General features: G+C 37.7%; 1 protein-coding gene and 1 long non-coding RNA gene across 3 annotated transcripts in view; both read left to right on the forward strand.

The window, feature by feature from the left end:
• Positions 1 to 8,058, forward strand: part of iPLA2-VIA (calcium-independent phospholipase A2 VIA) — a 50,565-nt gene extending 42,507 nt beyond the window's left edge. For both annotated transcript variants that reach the window (XM_075308031.1, XM_075308032.1), the window contains 6 exons: positions 8 to 568; positions 623 to 710; positions 810 to 933; positions 994 to 1,117; positions 1,176 to 1,269; positions 6,346 to 8,058. In XM_075308031.1, the coding sequence (XP_075164146.1) occupies positions 8 to 568; positions 623 to 710; positions 810 to 933; positions 994 to 1,117; positions 1,176 to 1,269; positions 6,346 to 6,484 (1,130 nt within the window). In that variant the 3' untranslated portion in view covers positions 6,485 to 8,058. The remainder of the gene's footprint in view (positions 1 to 7; positions 569 to 622; positions 711 to 809; positions 934 to 993; positions 1,118 to 1,175; positions 1,270 to 6,345) is intronic.
• A 4,134-nt stretch (positions 8,059 to 12,192) lies between these two features.
• LOC142236759 (uncharacterized) lies at positions 12,193 to 15,378 on the forward strand. The gene is made up of 3 exons (XR_012722184.1): positions 12,193 to 14,404; positions 14,470 to 14,803; positions 14,868 to 15,378. It is a non-coding gene; the product is annotated as an uncharacterized LOC142236759 (long non-coding RNA).
• Positions 15,379 to 15,966: the final 588 nt, after the last annotated feature.

Consider the following 15,966-nt stretch of genomic DNA (forward strand, 5'->3'; position numbering starts at 1 on the left):
TTTTCAGCTTCACCAAGTAGCAGTGTATATAATATGAATGCCATTGAGGATGAAGAAGCCGGCTCGGCGAAAGGCTCCCCAGATGCCACATCCTCAAACATGTCTTTAAATTCCGCCCTTTCCAGTCAAAAAGTTGACAGACCATATGGAAGAGGCCGTTTACTGTGTTTAGATGGCGGTGGTATTCGTGGTTTAGTTCTTGTCCAAGTTCTTCTTGAAATTGAGAAAATTTCTCAAACGCCTATTGTGCATATGTTTGATTGGATTGCCGGAACTAGTACCGGGGGTATCTTGGCATTGGGTCTTGGATGTGGTAAAACAATGCGTCAGTGTATGGGATTATATTTACGCATGAAAGAGCAATGTTTTGTTGGATCTCGACCATATCCTAGTGAATTTTTCGAATCAATATTGAAGGATAATTTGGGTGAATTTACAGTTATGACTGATATCAAACATCCAAAAGTGATGGTAACAGGTGTTATGGCTGACCGAAAACCCGTAGATTTGCATTTATTCCGAAGCTACCAATCTGCCAGCGACATTTTGGGTATTGTAACACCAATAAGTAAGTTACCTATAGTTATTATGTATCTATACTAACTATCCGAATTTTGATCAGCCAATCGCAGAAGTCCTCCTCCAGATCCTAAGGACCAATTGGTATGGAGAGCAGCTCGGGCTACAGGAGCAGCACCTTCATATTTTAGGTAATTATTGAATTTCAAAATATATTCTAATAAATTTTAAAAATTAATATGCAACAACAAATTCTTTATAATAATTAAACATCAAAAACTGTTTTGTAGGGCTTTTGGACGATTTTTGGATGGCGGTTTAATAGCAAATAATCCCACCTTAGATGCAATGACTGAAATTCACGAATATAATATGGCATTACGTAGTGTTGGACGTGAAAGCGAGGCTGTACCGGTAAGAATGATTTCTTATTGACCATAAATGCATTTTCTATACTTTTGAACACCATTGCAGGTTTCTGTTGTTGTTTCAATAGGTACTGGTTTGATACCTGTGACAGAATTGAAAGATATTGATGTTTTCCGACCTGAAAGTATTTGGGATACAGCAAAACTTGCATATGGGTTATCAACCATAGGTAGTACCACCAAATTATTTTTAATATTTCGAAATGTATAACATACGGTTTATTTTAGGAAATTTGCTTGTTGATCAAGCAACAGCTTCAGATGGCAGAGTCGTTGATCGAGCTCGCGCCTGGTGTAGTACCATTGGTGTTCCATATTATAGGTAAGTGCGTAAGTTTTTGAGCAAGAAAAAAACGGAAAGAAATAAGATATTTTGCGTATATTTGGCAAAAATAGTAAGGCTCTGATTATAATTTATTATTTTCTGCAAGATTCACGTCGTCACCTAAAAGTAATCCCCGGCCAAATAAGATATCTGTAAGCACATGTTAACTATGTTTTAATTGGTCGATTCTTACTTTTGACCACTCGTTGTGATTATCGATTGACCTCCGGGCAGGTAAATCAAATCACAGACGTGGTTATTGCAGTGCGATTTTCTGTGAACTATCTTCATGTCGACTTGTTCTCAGATTGAAATAGGTTGGAGTTGTTGTTGAAGCCCCTGAAATTAATACGTATTTTACAAATATGGGAAGAGAAGAAAAACCAATACAATTACATTGAGGCTAATTAACATTTCAAGCATCTATATTCGGTTCAAGGAAGAGGGTTACCTCTACTGGATGCGTCCAGAGTAAAATATGTGTCAGGTCTATCGGGTTTGTACCACGATGTGAGAAAAATGTGTCCAGAGTTATCTGGTGGTGAGTCGGGTAGGTTTGGCCGGGCAATCGGAAAGGTGACGCATCCTATGTGGCCCTGCAGATGGATCAGATGGTTTAAACGGCTGTCGAATGTAATCCCGAGAATCTTGGGGTTGTGTGAGGTCGGAATTATCTCGTCGTCGATTCTGCCTGCTTATTTCTGGTGTTCAAGTAGTGAATAGTGTGTCTGAGGATTTTGTAGGGGATATACTTAAGCAGTGAAATAACTGGTAAGATGATCAAGGTAGATGTTTAATCGTTCGCATATGTCATTAACAATAGGCTCCGATGTCATGATTGTACAGTCGACCGCATAAGATACAATCTCAATGTCGTCAGGAGGTGATGGAATAGAGGTTTGGAAAAGGTTGAACAGTGCCGAAGATATCACCCCACCTTGAGGAACCCTACCTTCGTTCACCGTGCAAAATGTGGAGTCATCTAGTTGCTCTGTCAAAGCTATTGGTCATTACCCAGGAGATAATGCCAAAGTTCATGGTGGGCATTAGGGTCTCGTAGCACCAATCGGTTAAGCAACCACGCAATGTGTGGGCAATAACCTGGATCACAGCTAACCTCTGCCGGTATAAACACGTTGTATCTATCTCTATCTCGGCAGTCCCAGAGTTGACTGCTACCCCCATACATTCCATATACGGGTCACTAGTGTCGTTCTACAATGCACGAAATGGTTGCACTTTCCGGAACTGATACAACAATATTCGGTGTTAGATGCTGCGGCGGGGAATATTGTTGAGCGGGACGAGTGTGACGACCCACTGCTGCTGTCGTTGACAAAACATCCTGCCACATAGTCAATATGACTATGCTCCCGTAGTGATTTTAGGCCGCAACTGTTCCGAAAATGTCCCCATACCAGGCACCGCTTATAACTCACCGAAACCGAGCGATTGTGAAATTGGTTTCGACAGACTGAAGAGTACCATGGTCCGAGATTTTCCTCTATTGCGCCTTTCAGACTATAAGTACAGTGGTCGTGTCGAACATATCCCATATATTGGCCACATTATAAATTAAGTCCGAAGGTACAATCAATACTGCTGCATGTTTATGGGATCGATAACACATTTACCGATTATTTAGCCATCAACGAATTGTCGTATCGATGGGACACACTGTAAGATTCTTTACAAACACATACATTCCGTCCGGAAAAACTTATAGTCTGTAAGACGCATATCCCTGCTCGGACCAAAGCAAGCGGAGAAGGCTTTCCGAGATGCACCCCTTCCAACACAAAAATACGGACCAAACAACACGTAAATTAAAGTGGTAGCCGCTGACCAATGAGCTGGACCCATCCGGTGCAGAGAACCCACCGCCGTGGGATTGATCCTAATGTTTCCTAATCACGGTCGTCACCAATAATATTATATCAGGTGCTGGTCGGTGATGAGATCGCGGTGTTGACTAACCGAGATCGTTTTGAACTTATTCTGCTGATGTTGTTCCGGTTTCTTATAGTGATATCCGGTAACATTCCGCAGCGCTGTATTCTACACCGACTGTAGGCTTCTCCATTCGGTTTCGCTTATACTGGGAGTCTAAAAGGTGCCGCATATTCGCATATTCAAGGGGCGACCACTCGACTCTTAGGTTTTTTGAATCGCCTCCTTATGTTATCCTTCATGCTATCAACCTATGCCTTCAGGATATTATTTCCACTCCCAACAATTTTGGCAATCGCTTCTGCGTGTTTACCAAAGAGGACGAGGCAGTACTCATACACTTAATGATGCGACATGTTTACTAGAATAGAACCTGTTATGGGGCAAGAATATACTGTAAGAATTAGCGGAAGTACACTCAAAGAAATTTTTTAGTAGGGACAGCAGAAAAGTCTGTTAAAACAGCTAAAAGTCAGCTGAAAAAGGGAAAGCAGTCACTGTTTGCTGAAATATCAAACATTGTCTGCTACTTATACCCTGCTCCACACTGTGGAACAGGGTATTATAAGTTAGTGCATATGTTTGCAACACCCAGAAGGAGACGAGATAGACACATGGTGTCTTTGGCAAAAATGCTCAGGGTGGGCTCTTGAGTCGATATAGCGATGTCCGTCTGTCCGTGAACACATTTTTGTAATCAAAGTCTAGGTCGCAGTTTTAGTCCAATCGACTTCAAATTTGGCACAAGTATGTGTTTGGCTCATAATAGATTGATTTTGGAAGAAATCGGTTCAGATTTAGATATAGCTCCCATATATATATATATATATATATCGCCCGATATGGACTTATATGGCCCCAGAAGCCAGAGTTTTACCCTAATTTGCCTAAAATTTTGCACAAGAAGAACAATTAGTACTATAGTCAAGTGTGCCAAATTTTATTGAAATCGGTTCAGATTAAGATATAGCTCCCATATATATCTTTCGCCCGATATGGACTAAGACGGTCCGAGAAGCCAGTTTTTCCCCAATTTGGTTGAAATTTTGCACAGGGAGTAGAATTAGCATTGTAGCTATGCGTGCCAAATTTGGTTGAAATCGGTTCAGATTTAGATATAGCTCCAATATATAGCTTTCGCCCGATTTACACTCATATGACCACAGAGGCCAATTTTTAACTCCTATTTAGTTGAAATTTTGCACAGGGAGTAGAATTAGCATTGTTGCTATGCGAGCCAAATTTGGTTGAAATCGGTTCAGACTTAGATATAGCTCCCATATATATGTTTTTCTGATTTCGAAAAAATTGGTCAAAATACCAACATTTTCCTTGTAAAATCGCCACTGCTTAGTCGAAAAGTTGTAAAAACAGCTCTAATTTTCCTAAACTTCTAATACATATATATCGAGGGATAAATCATAAATAAACTTTTTCGAAGTTTCCTTAAAACTGCTTCAGATTTAAACGTTTCCCATATTTTTATACCCTTCACCACTACTGTGGTACAGGGTATAATAAGTTTGTGCATTTGTATGTAACGTCAAGAAGGAAAAGTCTGAGACCCATCGTTTAGTATACCGATCATCTTAGAATTGAATTCTGAGTCGATTTAGCGATGTCCGTCTGTCTGTCTGTCCGTCTGTCTGTCTGTCTGTTGGTGTATTTTTGTGTGCAAAGTACAGCTCGCAGTTTTAGTCCGATTGTCCTAAAATTTGGTATAGGGTCCTGTTTCGGCTCAAAGACGATCCCTATTGATTTTGGAAAAAATCGGTTCAGATTTAGATATAGCTGCCATGTATATTTTTCACCGATCTGGTCATAATTGGCGTGTATATCAACCGATCTTCCTCAAATTCCGCACATCCGAATATTTTAATAGTCTCGAAAAACTTACAAAATATCAGCCAAATCGGTTCAGATTTAGATATAGCTCCCATATATAGCTTTCGCCCGATTTACACTCATTTGCCCACAGAGGCCAAGTTTTTGCTCCGATTTAGTTGAAATTTTGCACAGGGAGCAGAATTAGCATTATAGCTACGCGTGTCAAATTTGGTTGAAATCGGTTCAGATTTAGATATAGCTCCCATATATAGCTTTCGCCCGATTTACACTCAAATGACCACAGAGGCAAATTTTTAACTCCGATTTAGTTGAAATTTTGCACAGGGAGTAGAATTAGCATTGTAGCTATGCGTGCCAAATTTGGTTGACATCGGTTCAGATTTAGATATAACTCCCATATATATGTTTTTCTGATTTCGACAAAAATGGTCAAAATACCAACATTTTCCTTGTTAAATCGCCACTGCTTAGTCGAAAAGTTGTAAAAATGACTCTAATTTTCCTAAACTTCTAATACATATATATCGAGCGATAAATCATAAATAAACTTTTGCGAAGTTTCCTTAAAATTGCTTCAGATTTAAATGTTTCCCATATTTTTTTACTAAAATTTGTTCCACCCTAGTGCATTAGCCGACTTAAATTTTGAGGCTATAGATTTTGTAGAAGTCTATCAAATTCTGTCCAGATCGAGTGATATTTAAATGTATGTATTTGGGTCAAACCTTTATATATAGCACCCAACAAATTTGACGGATGTGATATGGTATCGAAAATTTAGACTTTTCTTACTTGTTTTTAACCTCGATTACACTAAAACATTTTAGGAGCTAAACTTACACAATTGAAGCAATATTGTATGAATATCTGTAGTATTTGCCCAAAAATCTGTTTGCTGATCGTATTTAGGAGCTTGTAATATAAATAAGCTTTTGGGAAAAATTTATAACCTAAAAATGTTATAATTTGTTGTACGTTAGACCCTGAAGTACAAAAATACAACAGCATACATTGACTGCTGTTTTTAGCAGACTTTTATATAAGTGTATATAGAGGTAAATGAGTCGAGAAGAGAGTGATCTAGCAACCGATGCGACTTTGTTGTCTGTTATTCATATATTATTATCGTTGAGTAACTGCAACCAAATTACCTATTTATAAATTTGAATTGTTTTTTAAATGTACGGAATATGAAAAGAAGATCCCATACTCACCTCACTTAAAAACTCTATTAATCTAGTATTAACAAATATATATTTCCTTGTTTAATTTCAGATTCAATCCACAGTTATCTGAAGATATTGCTATGGATGAGAAAAATGATCAGAAGCTAATAAATATGCTGTGGTGTGCCAAGGCTTATGTACATGCGAATCGCAACAAAATTATTGAAATGATCAATTTGTTGAAATAGCATATACGACGAATTTAGACTGCTCTTCTTGCAGGTTATTCTAAAACGTCTTTTTTGATATTGACCAAAAAACAAAGAATATACATATTTAACATTAAATGTCTACAAATGGAGAAACAGAAAAGATGTTTTTACAAAAGATACTAATAACACCTTAATAACTATGCATTAAGTGTATTCAACGTCTTAAAAGCGGTCTAAATTCGTTATACTACATTCAAAACTCATGGTACGCTTCATTCCCAGTTCATCTCCAATATTGTGCGATTCCAAAGCACAGATATTTATAAAAAAGTAATTGTGTTGTTCATAATAATTGTAGTTATTTGGCGCCAGCTTCTTAATACCGAAGCCGATTCTTTTGTGCAACTAGTTTACGAGTTTCGGTTCAACCCGTCATATCAAAAATAAATTAAAGTAAATTGAATGAGCAATGTTCTACGCCCGATGCGAGAACATCGACATACAAGTTTTCTACACTTCAAGCGGAAGCTTTATGTCCATTTATAGTATTAAAATTAACGTGACCATTAGATTTTAAAGTGTTTCAAGCCGTTGTTTGAACATGTGCCGCACGGTGCAATTACTCCTGAACCTTCGCCCAAATATTTTACATTAATTAGAGTCAAATACGGTTATAACGAATACCCAGACCTCAAAAATATCTCAAAGTTTTTGTATTTCATTTATTTCCATGCATATTTCGATCCCATTAATCATTTGAAATTAATGCACAATTTCTTTTATTTTTCTGTTAATATTTCTTTTATTTTTCTGAGCTTGTCTAAAAGCTAACGATTTGTTGTTGGACATATATTTACGTGTAAAAAGATCAAAACTCTTTTTGGGGAAAATATTTCAACTTTATTTGCGAAGAATTTTTTTTACATATAAAAGTTCTTAATTTGGAAAAAAATACGCAATATCGCAATTATACTCGACATATGTAAATAATAGATGAATCTAAAATTCGTTCTCATTGACTTCTAAAAAGAATATTCATCTAAGTGTGTAAATGTAACCATAGTAATAGGCGACACATTTTTTCCGCGACGACAAATACAATAAGCTTGTCGGGAAAAAAATGTCCTCTTCTCCTGTTACCGTTTTTGTTTTTTATGTCAATAAAAAAACATGTAATGTCTTGTTATTTATTGGGTTATTTCAAGAAAATAGAATTTCCACTTGGCCAAGCAATAACAATGTCTAGTGGTGAGTTCGAAAATTTGATAAGCGATGGCAACACTGTACCATTTTCCGCCAAGGAACTAGAGTAGATTTTAATTTGGCGACATGCCCCTAGCTGTAACAGTATTCCGTCAGGGATTTTGGGCTTCCCATAACAAATACACGTAAGCAACTGTTCGCCTACCGCCTATCCCTGTGGTTATATTTACACACTAACTAACTAACAACGATGTTGTCGCATTTCGTTATCAGTCACCCAACTAATTTTCACATTAATTAAAACTAATGGAAATTTTCCTTAATATTAACTTTGTAACCAAGTACATTTTCAAATATCTTTTGAAATTGTGGATATTAATTTTAATAAAGAGGATTTTATTTGGTTATGGGCCCAGTTTTTCTACTCGCCGCAAAGAAGTTTATACGCAAATATGGAAGATTTCAAGATAACATGGAACTTAGAATTGGTCTTGGAAGTTTCTAAAATCAATAAATCTCTTCAAGGATATCAAAGCACAAAGGATATATGCAGTGTTGCAAGGAGTCCATTCAACCGTCTAACGGAACCGACGTGTTTTTTTTAATAGCGGACTAACTCATCGTAATAAGTACCTACTACGAATTTCAAGTGTGGTGGGATATTAAGCCACCATGTAGCGAAATTCAAAGTCATCCACTGGGTTGCTAACTTCAGGGCCCAGTGGACGGGTATCGACTGGGGTTATAAATTTGGGCAATGACCAAGAGTTAGGCCCAATTAGTCGACCTGTAGACGGGTCGACAGGTGGCACTTTGACAAGTCGAACCTTTTCTAAGGTAACGACTTCAAAAGGAGGTAATCTCTCACGAAAGAGATTCAAGGAACACGGAAATGCTTTGTTTATCCTAAAGAAATTAGGATCAGTCGACCCAAGTTTAGGTTAGGTTAGGTTAGGTTAAAGTGGCAGCCCGATTAAGATTCAGGCTCACTTAGACTATTCAGTCCATTGTGATACCACATTAACTAAAAGTACCTATTACATATGGGCACTTCTAGTTTTAACCACTGAACCTTCTCGATTATTTTCTTCCGTTGAACCAACCAGATTGCTCCAAAAACATTAGCAGACTGCTTAAGTTAACGTTTTCCAGGTCCGCCAGTAATCTGAAGCTATATGCCCCTAAAATTTGCTTACGCCTTACACAAAATGCAGGACACTCACACAAGAGGTGTTCCTTTTCCTCCGCATCATGACAGCTCATACAATAGTCATTATAGTTCGCCTATCAGGCAGCGACCCGTTATAGCAGATATCAGGAGTGATATCTGGCGTCTCGAGAACACTAGCATATCTAGTGTGCGGTTTAAGTTTAAATGGGGTCATATTTGCTTGGGGTCGTTACAACCCTTGCAATTCTCCCATCGAACATTTGCCATCATGACAGCCTTCTCACGCAGTAAGAGCTTGCAGGTAGCCAGAGACATACCAACAGATTCTAGTTCCCCTGGAATATGTAAGGTAGTTCCTAGCCTTGCTAGTTCATCTGCTTCGCAGTTCCCCGGCATGTTCCTATGGCCAGGCACACATATTAGGTGAATATTGTGCTGCTCATCCATCTCATTGAGAGATTTGCGGCAGTCGATGGCCGTTTTCGAGTTGAGGAACACAGAGTCCAAGGATTTTATTGCAGGTTGACTGTCTGAGTATATATTAATGCCAATATTGCTTGGAGCATTACTTCTCAGTCAATTCACCACTTCTCTTATTGCAAATATTTCAGCCTGAAAAATACTACAGTGATCAGGTAATTTGTTCGCTATTCGAAGTTCCAGATCTTTAGAATATACTCCGAAACCCACTTGTCCATCCAATTTGGAGCCATCAGTGTAGAAATCTATATATCTTTTATTCCCCGGGGTTCGTGTACACCACGCCTCACTATTGGGAATTAGAGTCTCAAACTTTTTGTCGGAAAGTGGTCTCGCCAAAGTGTAATCCACTACGTTAGGCACATCTGGCATTATTTTGAGGACCGTAACTTTTTTCCGACCACAGCGATAGCTCGCGCAACCGCACAGCAGCTGACTGTTTGGCCAAAATGTCTAAAGGCAATAGATGCAGTACATTAAGGGAATTTGTTCCTGTCTTGCTGAATGCACCGGAGATACACAAGCACGCCATACGCTGAACTTTATCTAAACTTGTCGGCTGGTGAAGTGCCGGCCACCAGACTACAACAGCCAATGCACAATTTTTGGTTTTAGTCCCCACTTTTTCCCTATTGCCTTTTTGCACGAGTATAAAGCTACCGTTGCTTTCCTCGCCCTTTCTTCAATATTAAGCTTAAAGTTCAGCTTCCTATCCAAAATAACGCCAAGGTATTTTGCACACTCACTAAAGGGAATTTCAATACCCCCTAAGGAAATGGGCCTAACCGTGGGAGTTTTGCGATGCTTGCAGTACATGACTAGTTCTGTCTTTGCAGGATTTACCCCAAGACCATTATCTTTCGCCCATTTCTCAGTCATCCGGAGGGCCCTCTGAATAATATCTCTAACTGTTGATGGGAATTTTCCCCTGACTGCTAGCGCCACATCATCTGCGTATGCCACCACTTGTATCCTTTCTTTTTCTAGGGAAACCAGAAGGTTGTTTGTAACAACATCCCAAAGAAGTGGTGATAGAACTCCTCCTTGAGGAGTGCCTCTGTTCACATACCTTTGCATGTTTGCTTGTCCTAGTGTGGCTGAAATGCGTCTCTTCCTTAGAAGTTCGTCTAACAGCCTAAGTATACCTGGATCAACATTCAGAGTTGTCAGTCCATTTAATATCGAGCTCGGATGCACGTTACTGAACGCCGCTTCGATGTCTAGAAACGCCACGATTGTGTATTCTTTGACAGATAGTGAGCTTTCAATAAAGCTGACTAGTTCATGCAAAGCGGTCTCAGTAGACCTGCCCTACGAGTATGCATGTTGTCGTTTCGAGAGCAAACTTGAATCGACGCTAGTTCTAAGATAAATATCTATCATCCTCTCCAGTGTCTTAAGTAGGAATGATGATAAGCTGATTGGTCGGAAATCCTTCGCATTCGAGTGAGAGGCTTTTCCCGCTTTAAGGTGAGTATTAAGTTCGAGTTTAGCAGCTAATTTTCACTAAAGTGAAAACAAAATCAGTAAAAAAAGTTATAAAATTATACATATTTGTTGCAGATTTCATTATAACTTGATGGGGAATATCCCAAAGCAAATTTTCACAAAGTTTGTATTCATTCAAAGGGATTATTAAAGAAAAGTAATCGTGAAAAATGACGATTTTAGCGGCTAAACTCGAACTTAATACCCACCTTTAGGTATGAAAACGACTTTCGTTTCCCTCCACTTTCCTGGAATATATGATAAGTTGATACATCCTTTATATATCGCCGACAACCAGGGGATAATTCTGTCAGCCACCGCTTGTAACTCCGCCGGAGTAATTCCATCAGGTCCGGGGGATTTGAATGATCCAAAGCTATTTAACGCCCATTTTATTCTAGATTCCGATACAATTTCCTCGATAGGAAACCACCGCTGAGCCACTGTGGCACCGCCAGTACATTGTTCAACCGTCTGATTTCCGGGAAAATGTGTGTCCAGTAGTACCTCCAGCGACTCCTCACTGGACGTTGTCCAATTTCCCTCCGATGTTTTAATGAAATCTGGAGCGGAGTTCGTGGATGCCAGCACCTTCCGTAGTCTGGAAGACTCGGACGTATTCTCAATGCTGCTGCAGTAATCATTCCAAGATTTATGCTGAGCCTTCCTCAGATTTATGCTGAGCCTTTCTCAAGGATACAAGCGAGAAGTATCCTCTCAGATTCTTCTTGTAAGCGTCCCAATCCACAGGAGCTCTGCTGGACTTTGCTTTGTTAAAGAGCTTCCTGCACGATTTCCTCATATTACCTAACTCCGTAGACCACCATGGTCGTCGATTTTTCCTCCTTGGCTTCCCTCTAGGGCATGCAGCTTTCAGTGAAATGTTGAAGGACTTAGTAATCCTCCCCACTGCGTGTTCGATAACTTGCACAGTGCTCATATTTGTCTCTGGTATTTCCGGTATCATCATATTGAACGATTCCCTATACCTATTCCAGTCAGCTTTCCTAACATTTGGCGGAAATATAGTATTGGTGGTATGAACATCAAATTTGAAACTGATGTAGCGATGATCTGAGAAGCTGTGTTCACTTAAAACCTGCCACTCAGATATCATTTCATTCAGTTCTTTCGAGGCCAAGGTGATGTCCAAAACCTCCTGCCTGTTTTTAGTAACAAAGGTTGGGGCATCTCCCTTATTGCAAACTACAAAATTACGGAGTACTTAATTCACATATTTTGTTTCTATAAACATATGGTTCTTGAATAAGAACTATATCTATGTCCCCTTTCATCAGGAGAACTTTTAAGGCAGCACATGCAGCCTTACAATGGTGAAGATTTATCTGGAGCATCCGTAGAACCATCGAGATTTTCAACAACCGTCACATCAGCCGTTTCAATCGAGTCATCAAGAATGTCCTCTTCAGAGATCTCGGTGACTCTCGCAGTAACCATATGTTCAAGTTTGGTGAGTTTTGAGGCAGTAGAAACCTTCTCTCGCATACGGTGTCTATCCAAGTCTGCATCTTTGGTATCTCCCTCGACTTCGCAAGAGGATCCGCTTATTTCTGATTCAGACGGAGGCTTGTCGATTTCCGAATCCTTAAGCTGATTGTTTTTATATACCTTCATTTGTATATAATGAAAGCCATAGCATACACGGCCCTGAGATTTTGCTAGATGTGGCAAAGACTGAGTGTTCAATATAAACACTGCATGCCGTCTTGGTCCATCCACTTCATCCAAACGGCCAACCTTCCAATCAACTGTTGGAAGATCTGGATTGCATTGTTTCAGTCTATTTAAAATAGATTCAGGGTCAGGAGGGTTTGCAGGTATCCACGCATGTGCTCTAGGTCTAGCCGGTATGTCGTTTTTCTTGACTAACTCTAGAGCAGCTCCTTCCCAAACTTCACCAATTAGTATCAGAGCAGCTTTAAAACATTCTATAGACCTCTGGTCCTCAAATGCGACTAGCTTAAATCGTCTTTGATACCAACCAGCCTCTTGGTGTCGAGGATCTGGGCCGGGAAACTTTTCCAGCACCTGTGCGTAGACGCCAGACAAAGCATTCTCAATTTCCCCTCATTTTTGCTTTGGAACCATACCGTCCAATGCCCCTTTATTAATGATAGCCATCACAAGGCTGTCTTTAGCAACTGAGGCAAACGATCGTTGATCCCTTTTGGAGGATGGCAGCTCATCCGGTGATCGTTCCCTTTTTCCAGCCTCAAGAATTCCTTGAGCCCATTTTAAGGAATCGCTTTGTTTGGGCTATTCCCCATCAAGTTATTATGAAATCTGCAAAAAATGTGTATAATTTTATGAATTTTTTTTACTGATTTAGTTTTCACTTTAAGGTGAGTATTAAGTTCGAGCTTAGCCGCTAAATTTCACTGAAGTGAAAACTAAATCAGTAAAAAAAGTAATAAAATTATACATATTTGTTGCAGACTTCATTATAACTTGACGGCGAATATCCCAAAGCAAATTTTCACAAAGTTTGTATTCATTAAAATGGATTATTAAAGAAATGTAATCGTGAAAAAATGACGATTTTAGCGGATAAACTCGAACTTAATACTCACTTATATAAAAAATCAAGTCCAAAACACAAGTTTTCCCCAAAAACACGTCAATTGTAGAATGTGAACCCACCTACTTTGGAATATACCCCGAATAACATACCCATTTCAAAATATATGTCAAATTATTGATATAAATTTCATAGGAAAAAGGAATAAACAAAGGCTTTAAAGAACATGGACATGTGAAAAAAACATAACATTTTTTCCCTTTGCGCTCGCGGTTATTATTTCAACATACGTTGCATATATGTGCATTTAGAGTAAATGGGAATTTCGAGATTCCATGGCAACCGTCAAACTAAAACATCTCAACCCGGTGTGAACGGTGAAATGTTTTGGAAAAACGAATGAGGAAAACGAGTCGGTGGGAACATAGCATCCCAATAAACACAAACGTTTGAAAAATACTCAAGGCATATTAAAGAGGTAAAGTCATGCAATCAGGTGACTAATATCGACATTCATCTTGTCAAAGGCTTTGTTTACGTTTAGTAGGTTTGTTTACATTCTTTGTGTACATAAATATTACAATACAACAACAATACACATACACAAATGTCAACTTAAGTGACCTGCCATTTTAGTTTGACTTTCTAAATATCATGGGGGGGTACACACGTTTGCTCGTGACTTTACCTTTAATTAATATGCCTTGAAAAATACTAAAATTCAATAATTTTTCAAACATTCCCAATAAACACAGGATGAGCGTTTTTCAAATACAACACCACTTCAGTTTGAGGGTAAATATAATTTTCAACATAAATTCAACTTAACTTGAAAAAGCTCATCTTCAATACATCTTCAAGTTGTTTGCAAATTACAACCAATTTGGCAAAATGTTGACGAAAACTTTGAAAATGTGTTGAAGATAATTGGAGAAAACTTTGACAAAACACTACCCTGAAATGCAACGAAAAAACCACATGGTTTTCAATACTACTTTGGACAACAAAGTTCGTGGAAGAAATACAAAAATGTGGAAATTTTTTAATAATCAATTGAAATTGCTTATAATAATTGGTAAGTAAAACTAAAACACGAAATGAAAACTTTAAGGAAGTCACTAAACTCAAATCTCTTTGCAGAAGACTAAAATATTTGGATACTGATTCTTGGACACATTAAGAGGCTGGCCGATGAACAATGGTAGTGGCTTATCGAGAAGAGAAAGTTTCCATAAATCAAAGTGCAACCAAAAAAACTACTGGATGATAATTCGCATCACATCGATAGTTTAATTTACATCGCATCATCGGTTTAATTTGTTATTTTGTGAATTGAAATTGCTGGAAATTTATTCCAATTATGTGGACATCAAGTTCCTGAAAATTGCCAGTATTTTAATAACAACAATTTTGTAACACCAACGATCTTGAGGAAATCACGAAGTACGTGGTCAGTTGGAAGAAATACAAATTGGTAAGTCAAAATAAAAAGTGAAATGAAAACATAATGGAAATCACAAAACTCGATTGTTTTGCAGAAAACTAAAATCATTGGATGGTATATTCTTGGAAGATGTTGGCCGATGAAAAACCAATGAAGGAAACAACAAAGAAAGGTTTTCAGAAAACTTACAAAGTGCAACCAATTAAAACAAAGTGCAACAATTCCTATATCAAGAACTTCTGGATGAAAATGTGCATTACATCGATTTACATCCCGTCATCAGGTTGATATTTTGTGATTTCCTCTTGCTGGAATCTATTCTAACACACAAGCCAGCAAGTTCCTCGATAGTAATTATTTCAAATTGCCAGCATATTAATTAATAGTTATTTGACACCAACATTATGGAGGAAATGGAATTATACATGTAAAAATGTTTAAGATATTTAAAGTTGTATTCATAGTTTTATTTATTAATACGTTTAATAAGATAATTACATTTTGATTGGTATTATATTATTATTTTTATATATTATTAATGTTATTTTTAAGATTATTAAATTTGTTAACGAAAAAAATAATAAAATTTACAAAATCCCTAGAAATTTAGTATTGACTTTCAGTTAGAACTAGGATTGACTTTCATACAAATTGTGGTTTGAAAGTATTCGCAACAATGCTAATTTTTTATTTTTCTCACGTTGAAAACTGTTTGAGAAATTATTGAGTAGCGATGCATTTCAATTTGAAGATTACAATTGAGAGATTATTGCTATTGTGTTGAATTTTACTGTTGAGGGTAATGTCTGTTTTTTGTTGAGAACGCGATTTTCTCAACAATTTCTCAACTTGAGTATTACCCTAATCCTTTGAAAATATGTTTGAAAAATTATTGAATTTTAGTATTTTTCAAACGTTTGTGTTTATTGGGTTTTTTCAAAGGATTAGGGTAATATTCAAGTTGAGAAATTGTTGAGAAAATCGCGTTCTCAACAAAAAACAGACATTACCCTCAACAGTAAAATTCAACACAATAGCAATAATTTCTCAATTGTAATCCTCAAATTGAAATGCATCGCTACTCAATAATTTCTCAAACAGTTTTCAATGTGAGAAAAATAAAAAATTACCATTGTTGCGAATACTTTCAAACCACAATTTGTATGAAAGTCAATCCTAGTTCTAACTGAAAG

This window comes from Haematobia irritans, chromosome 4 (assembly GCF_050003625.1).
Source record: "Haematobia irritans isolate KBUSLIRL chromosome 4, ASM5000362v1, whole genome shotgun sequence".
NCBI lineage: Eukaryota > Metazoa > Arthropoda > Insecta > Diptera > Muscidae > Haematobia > Haematobia irritans.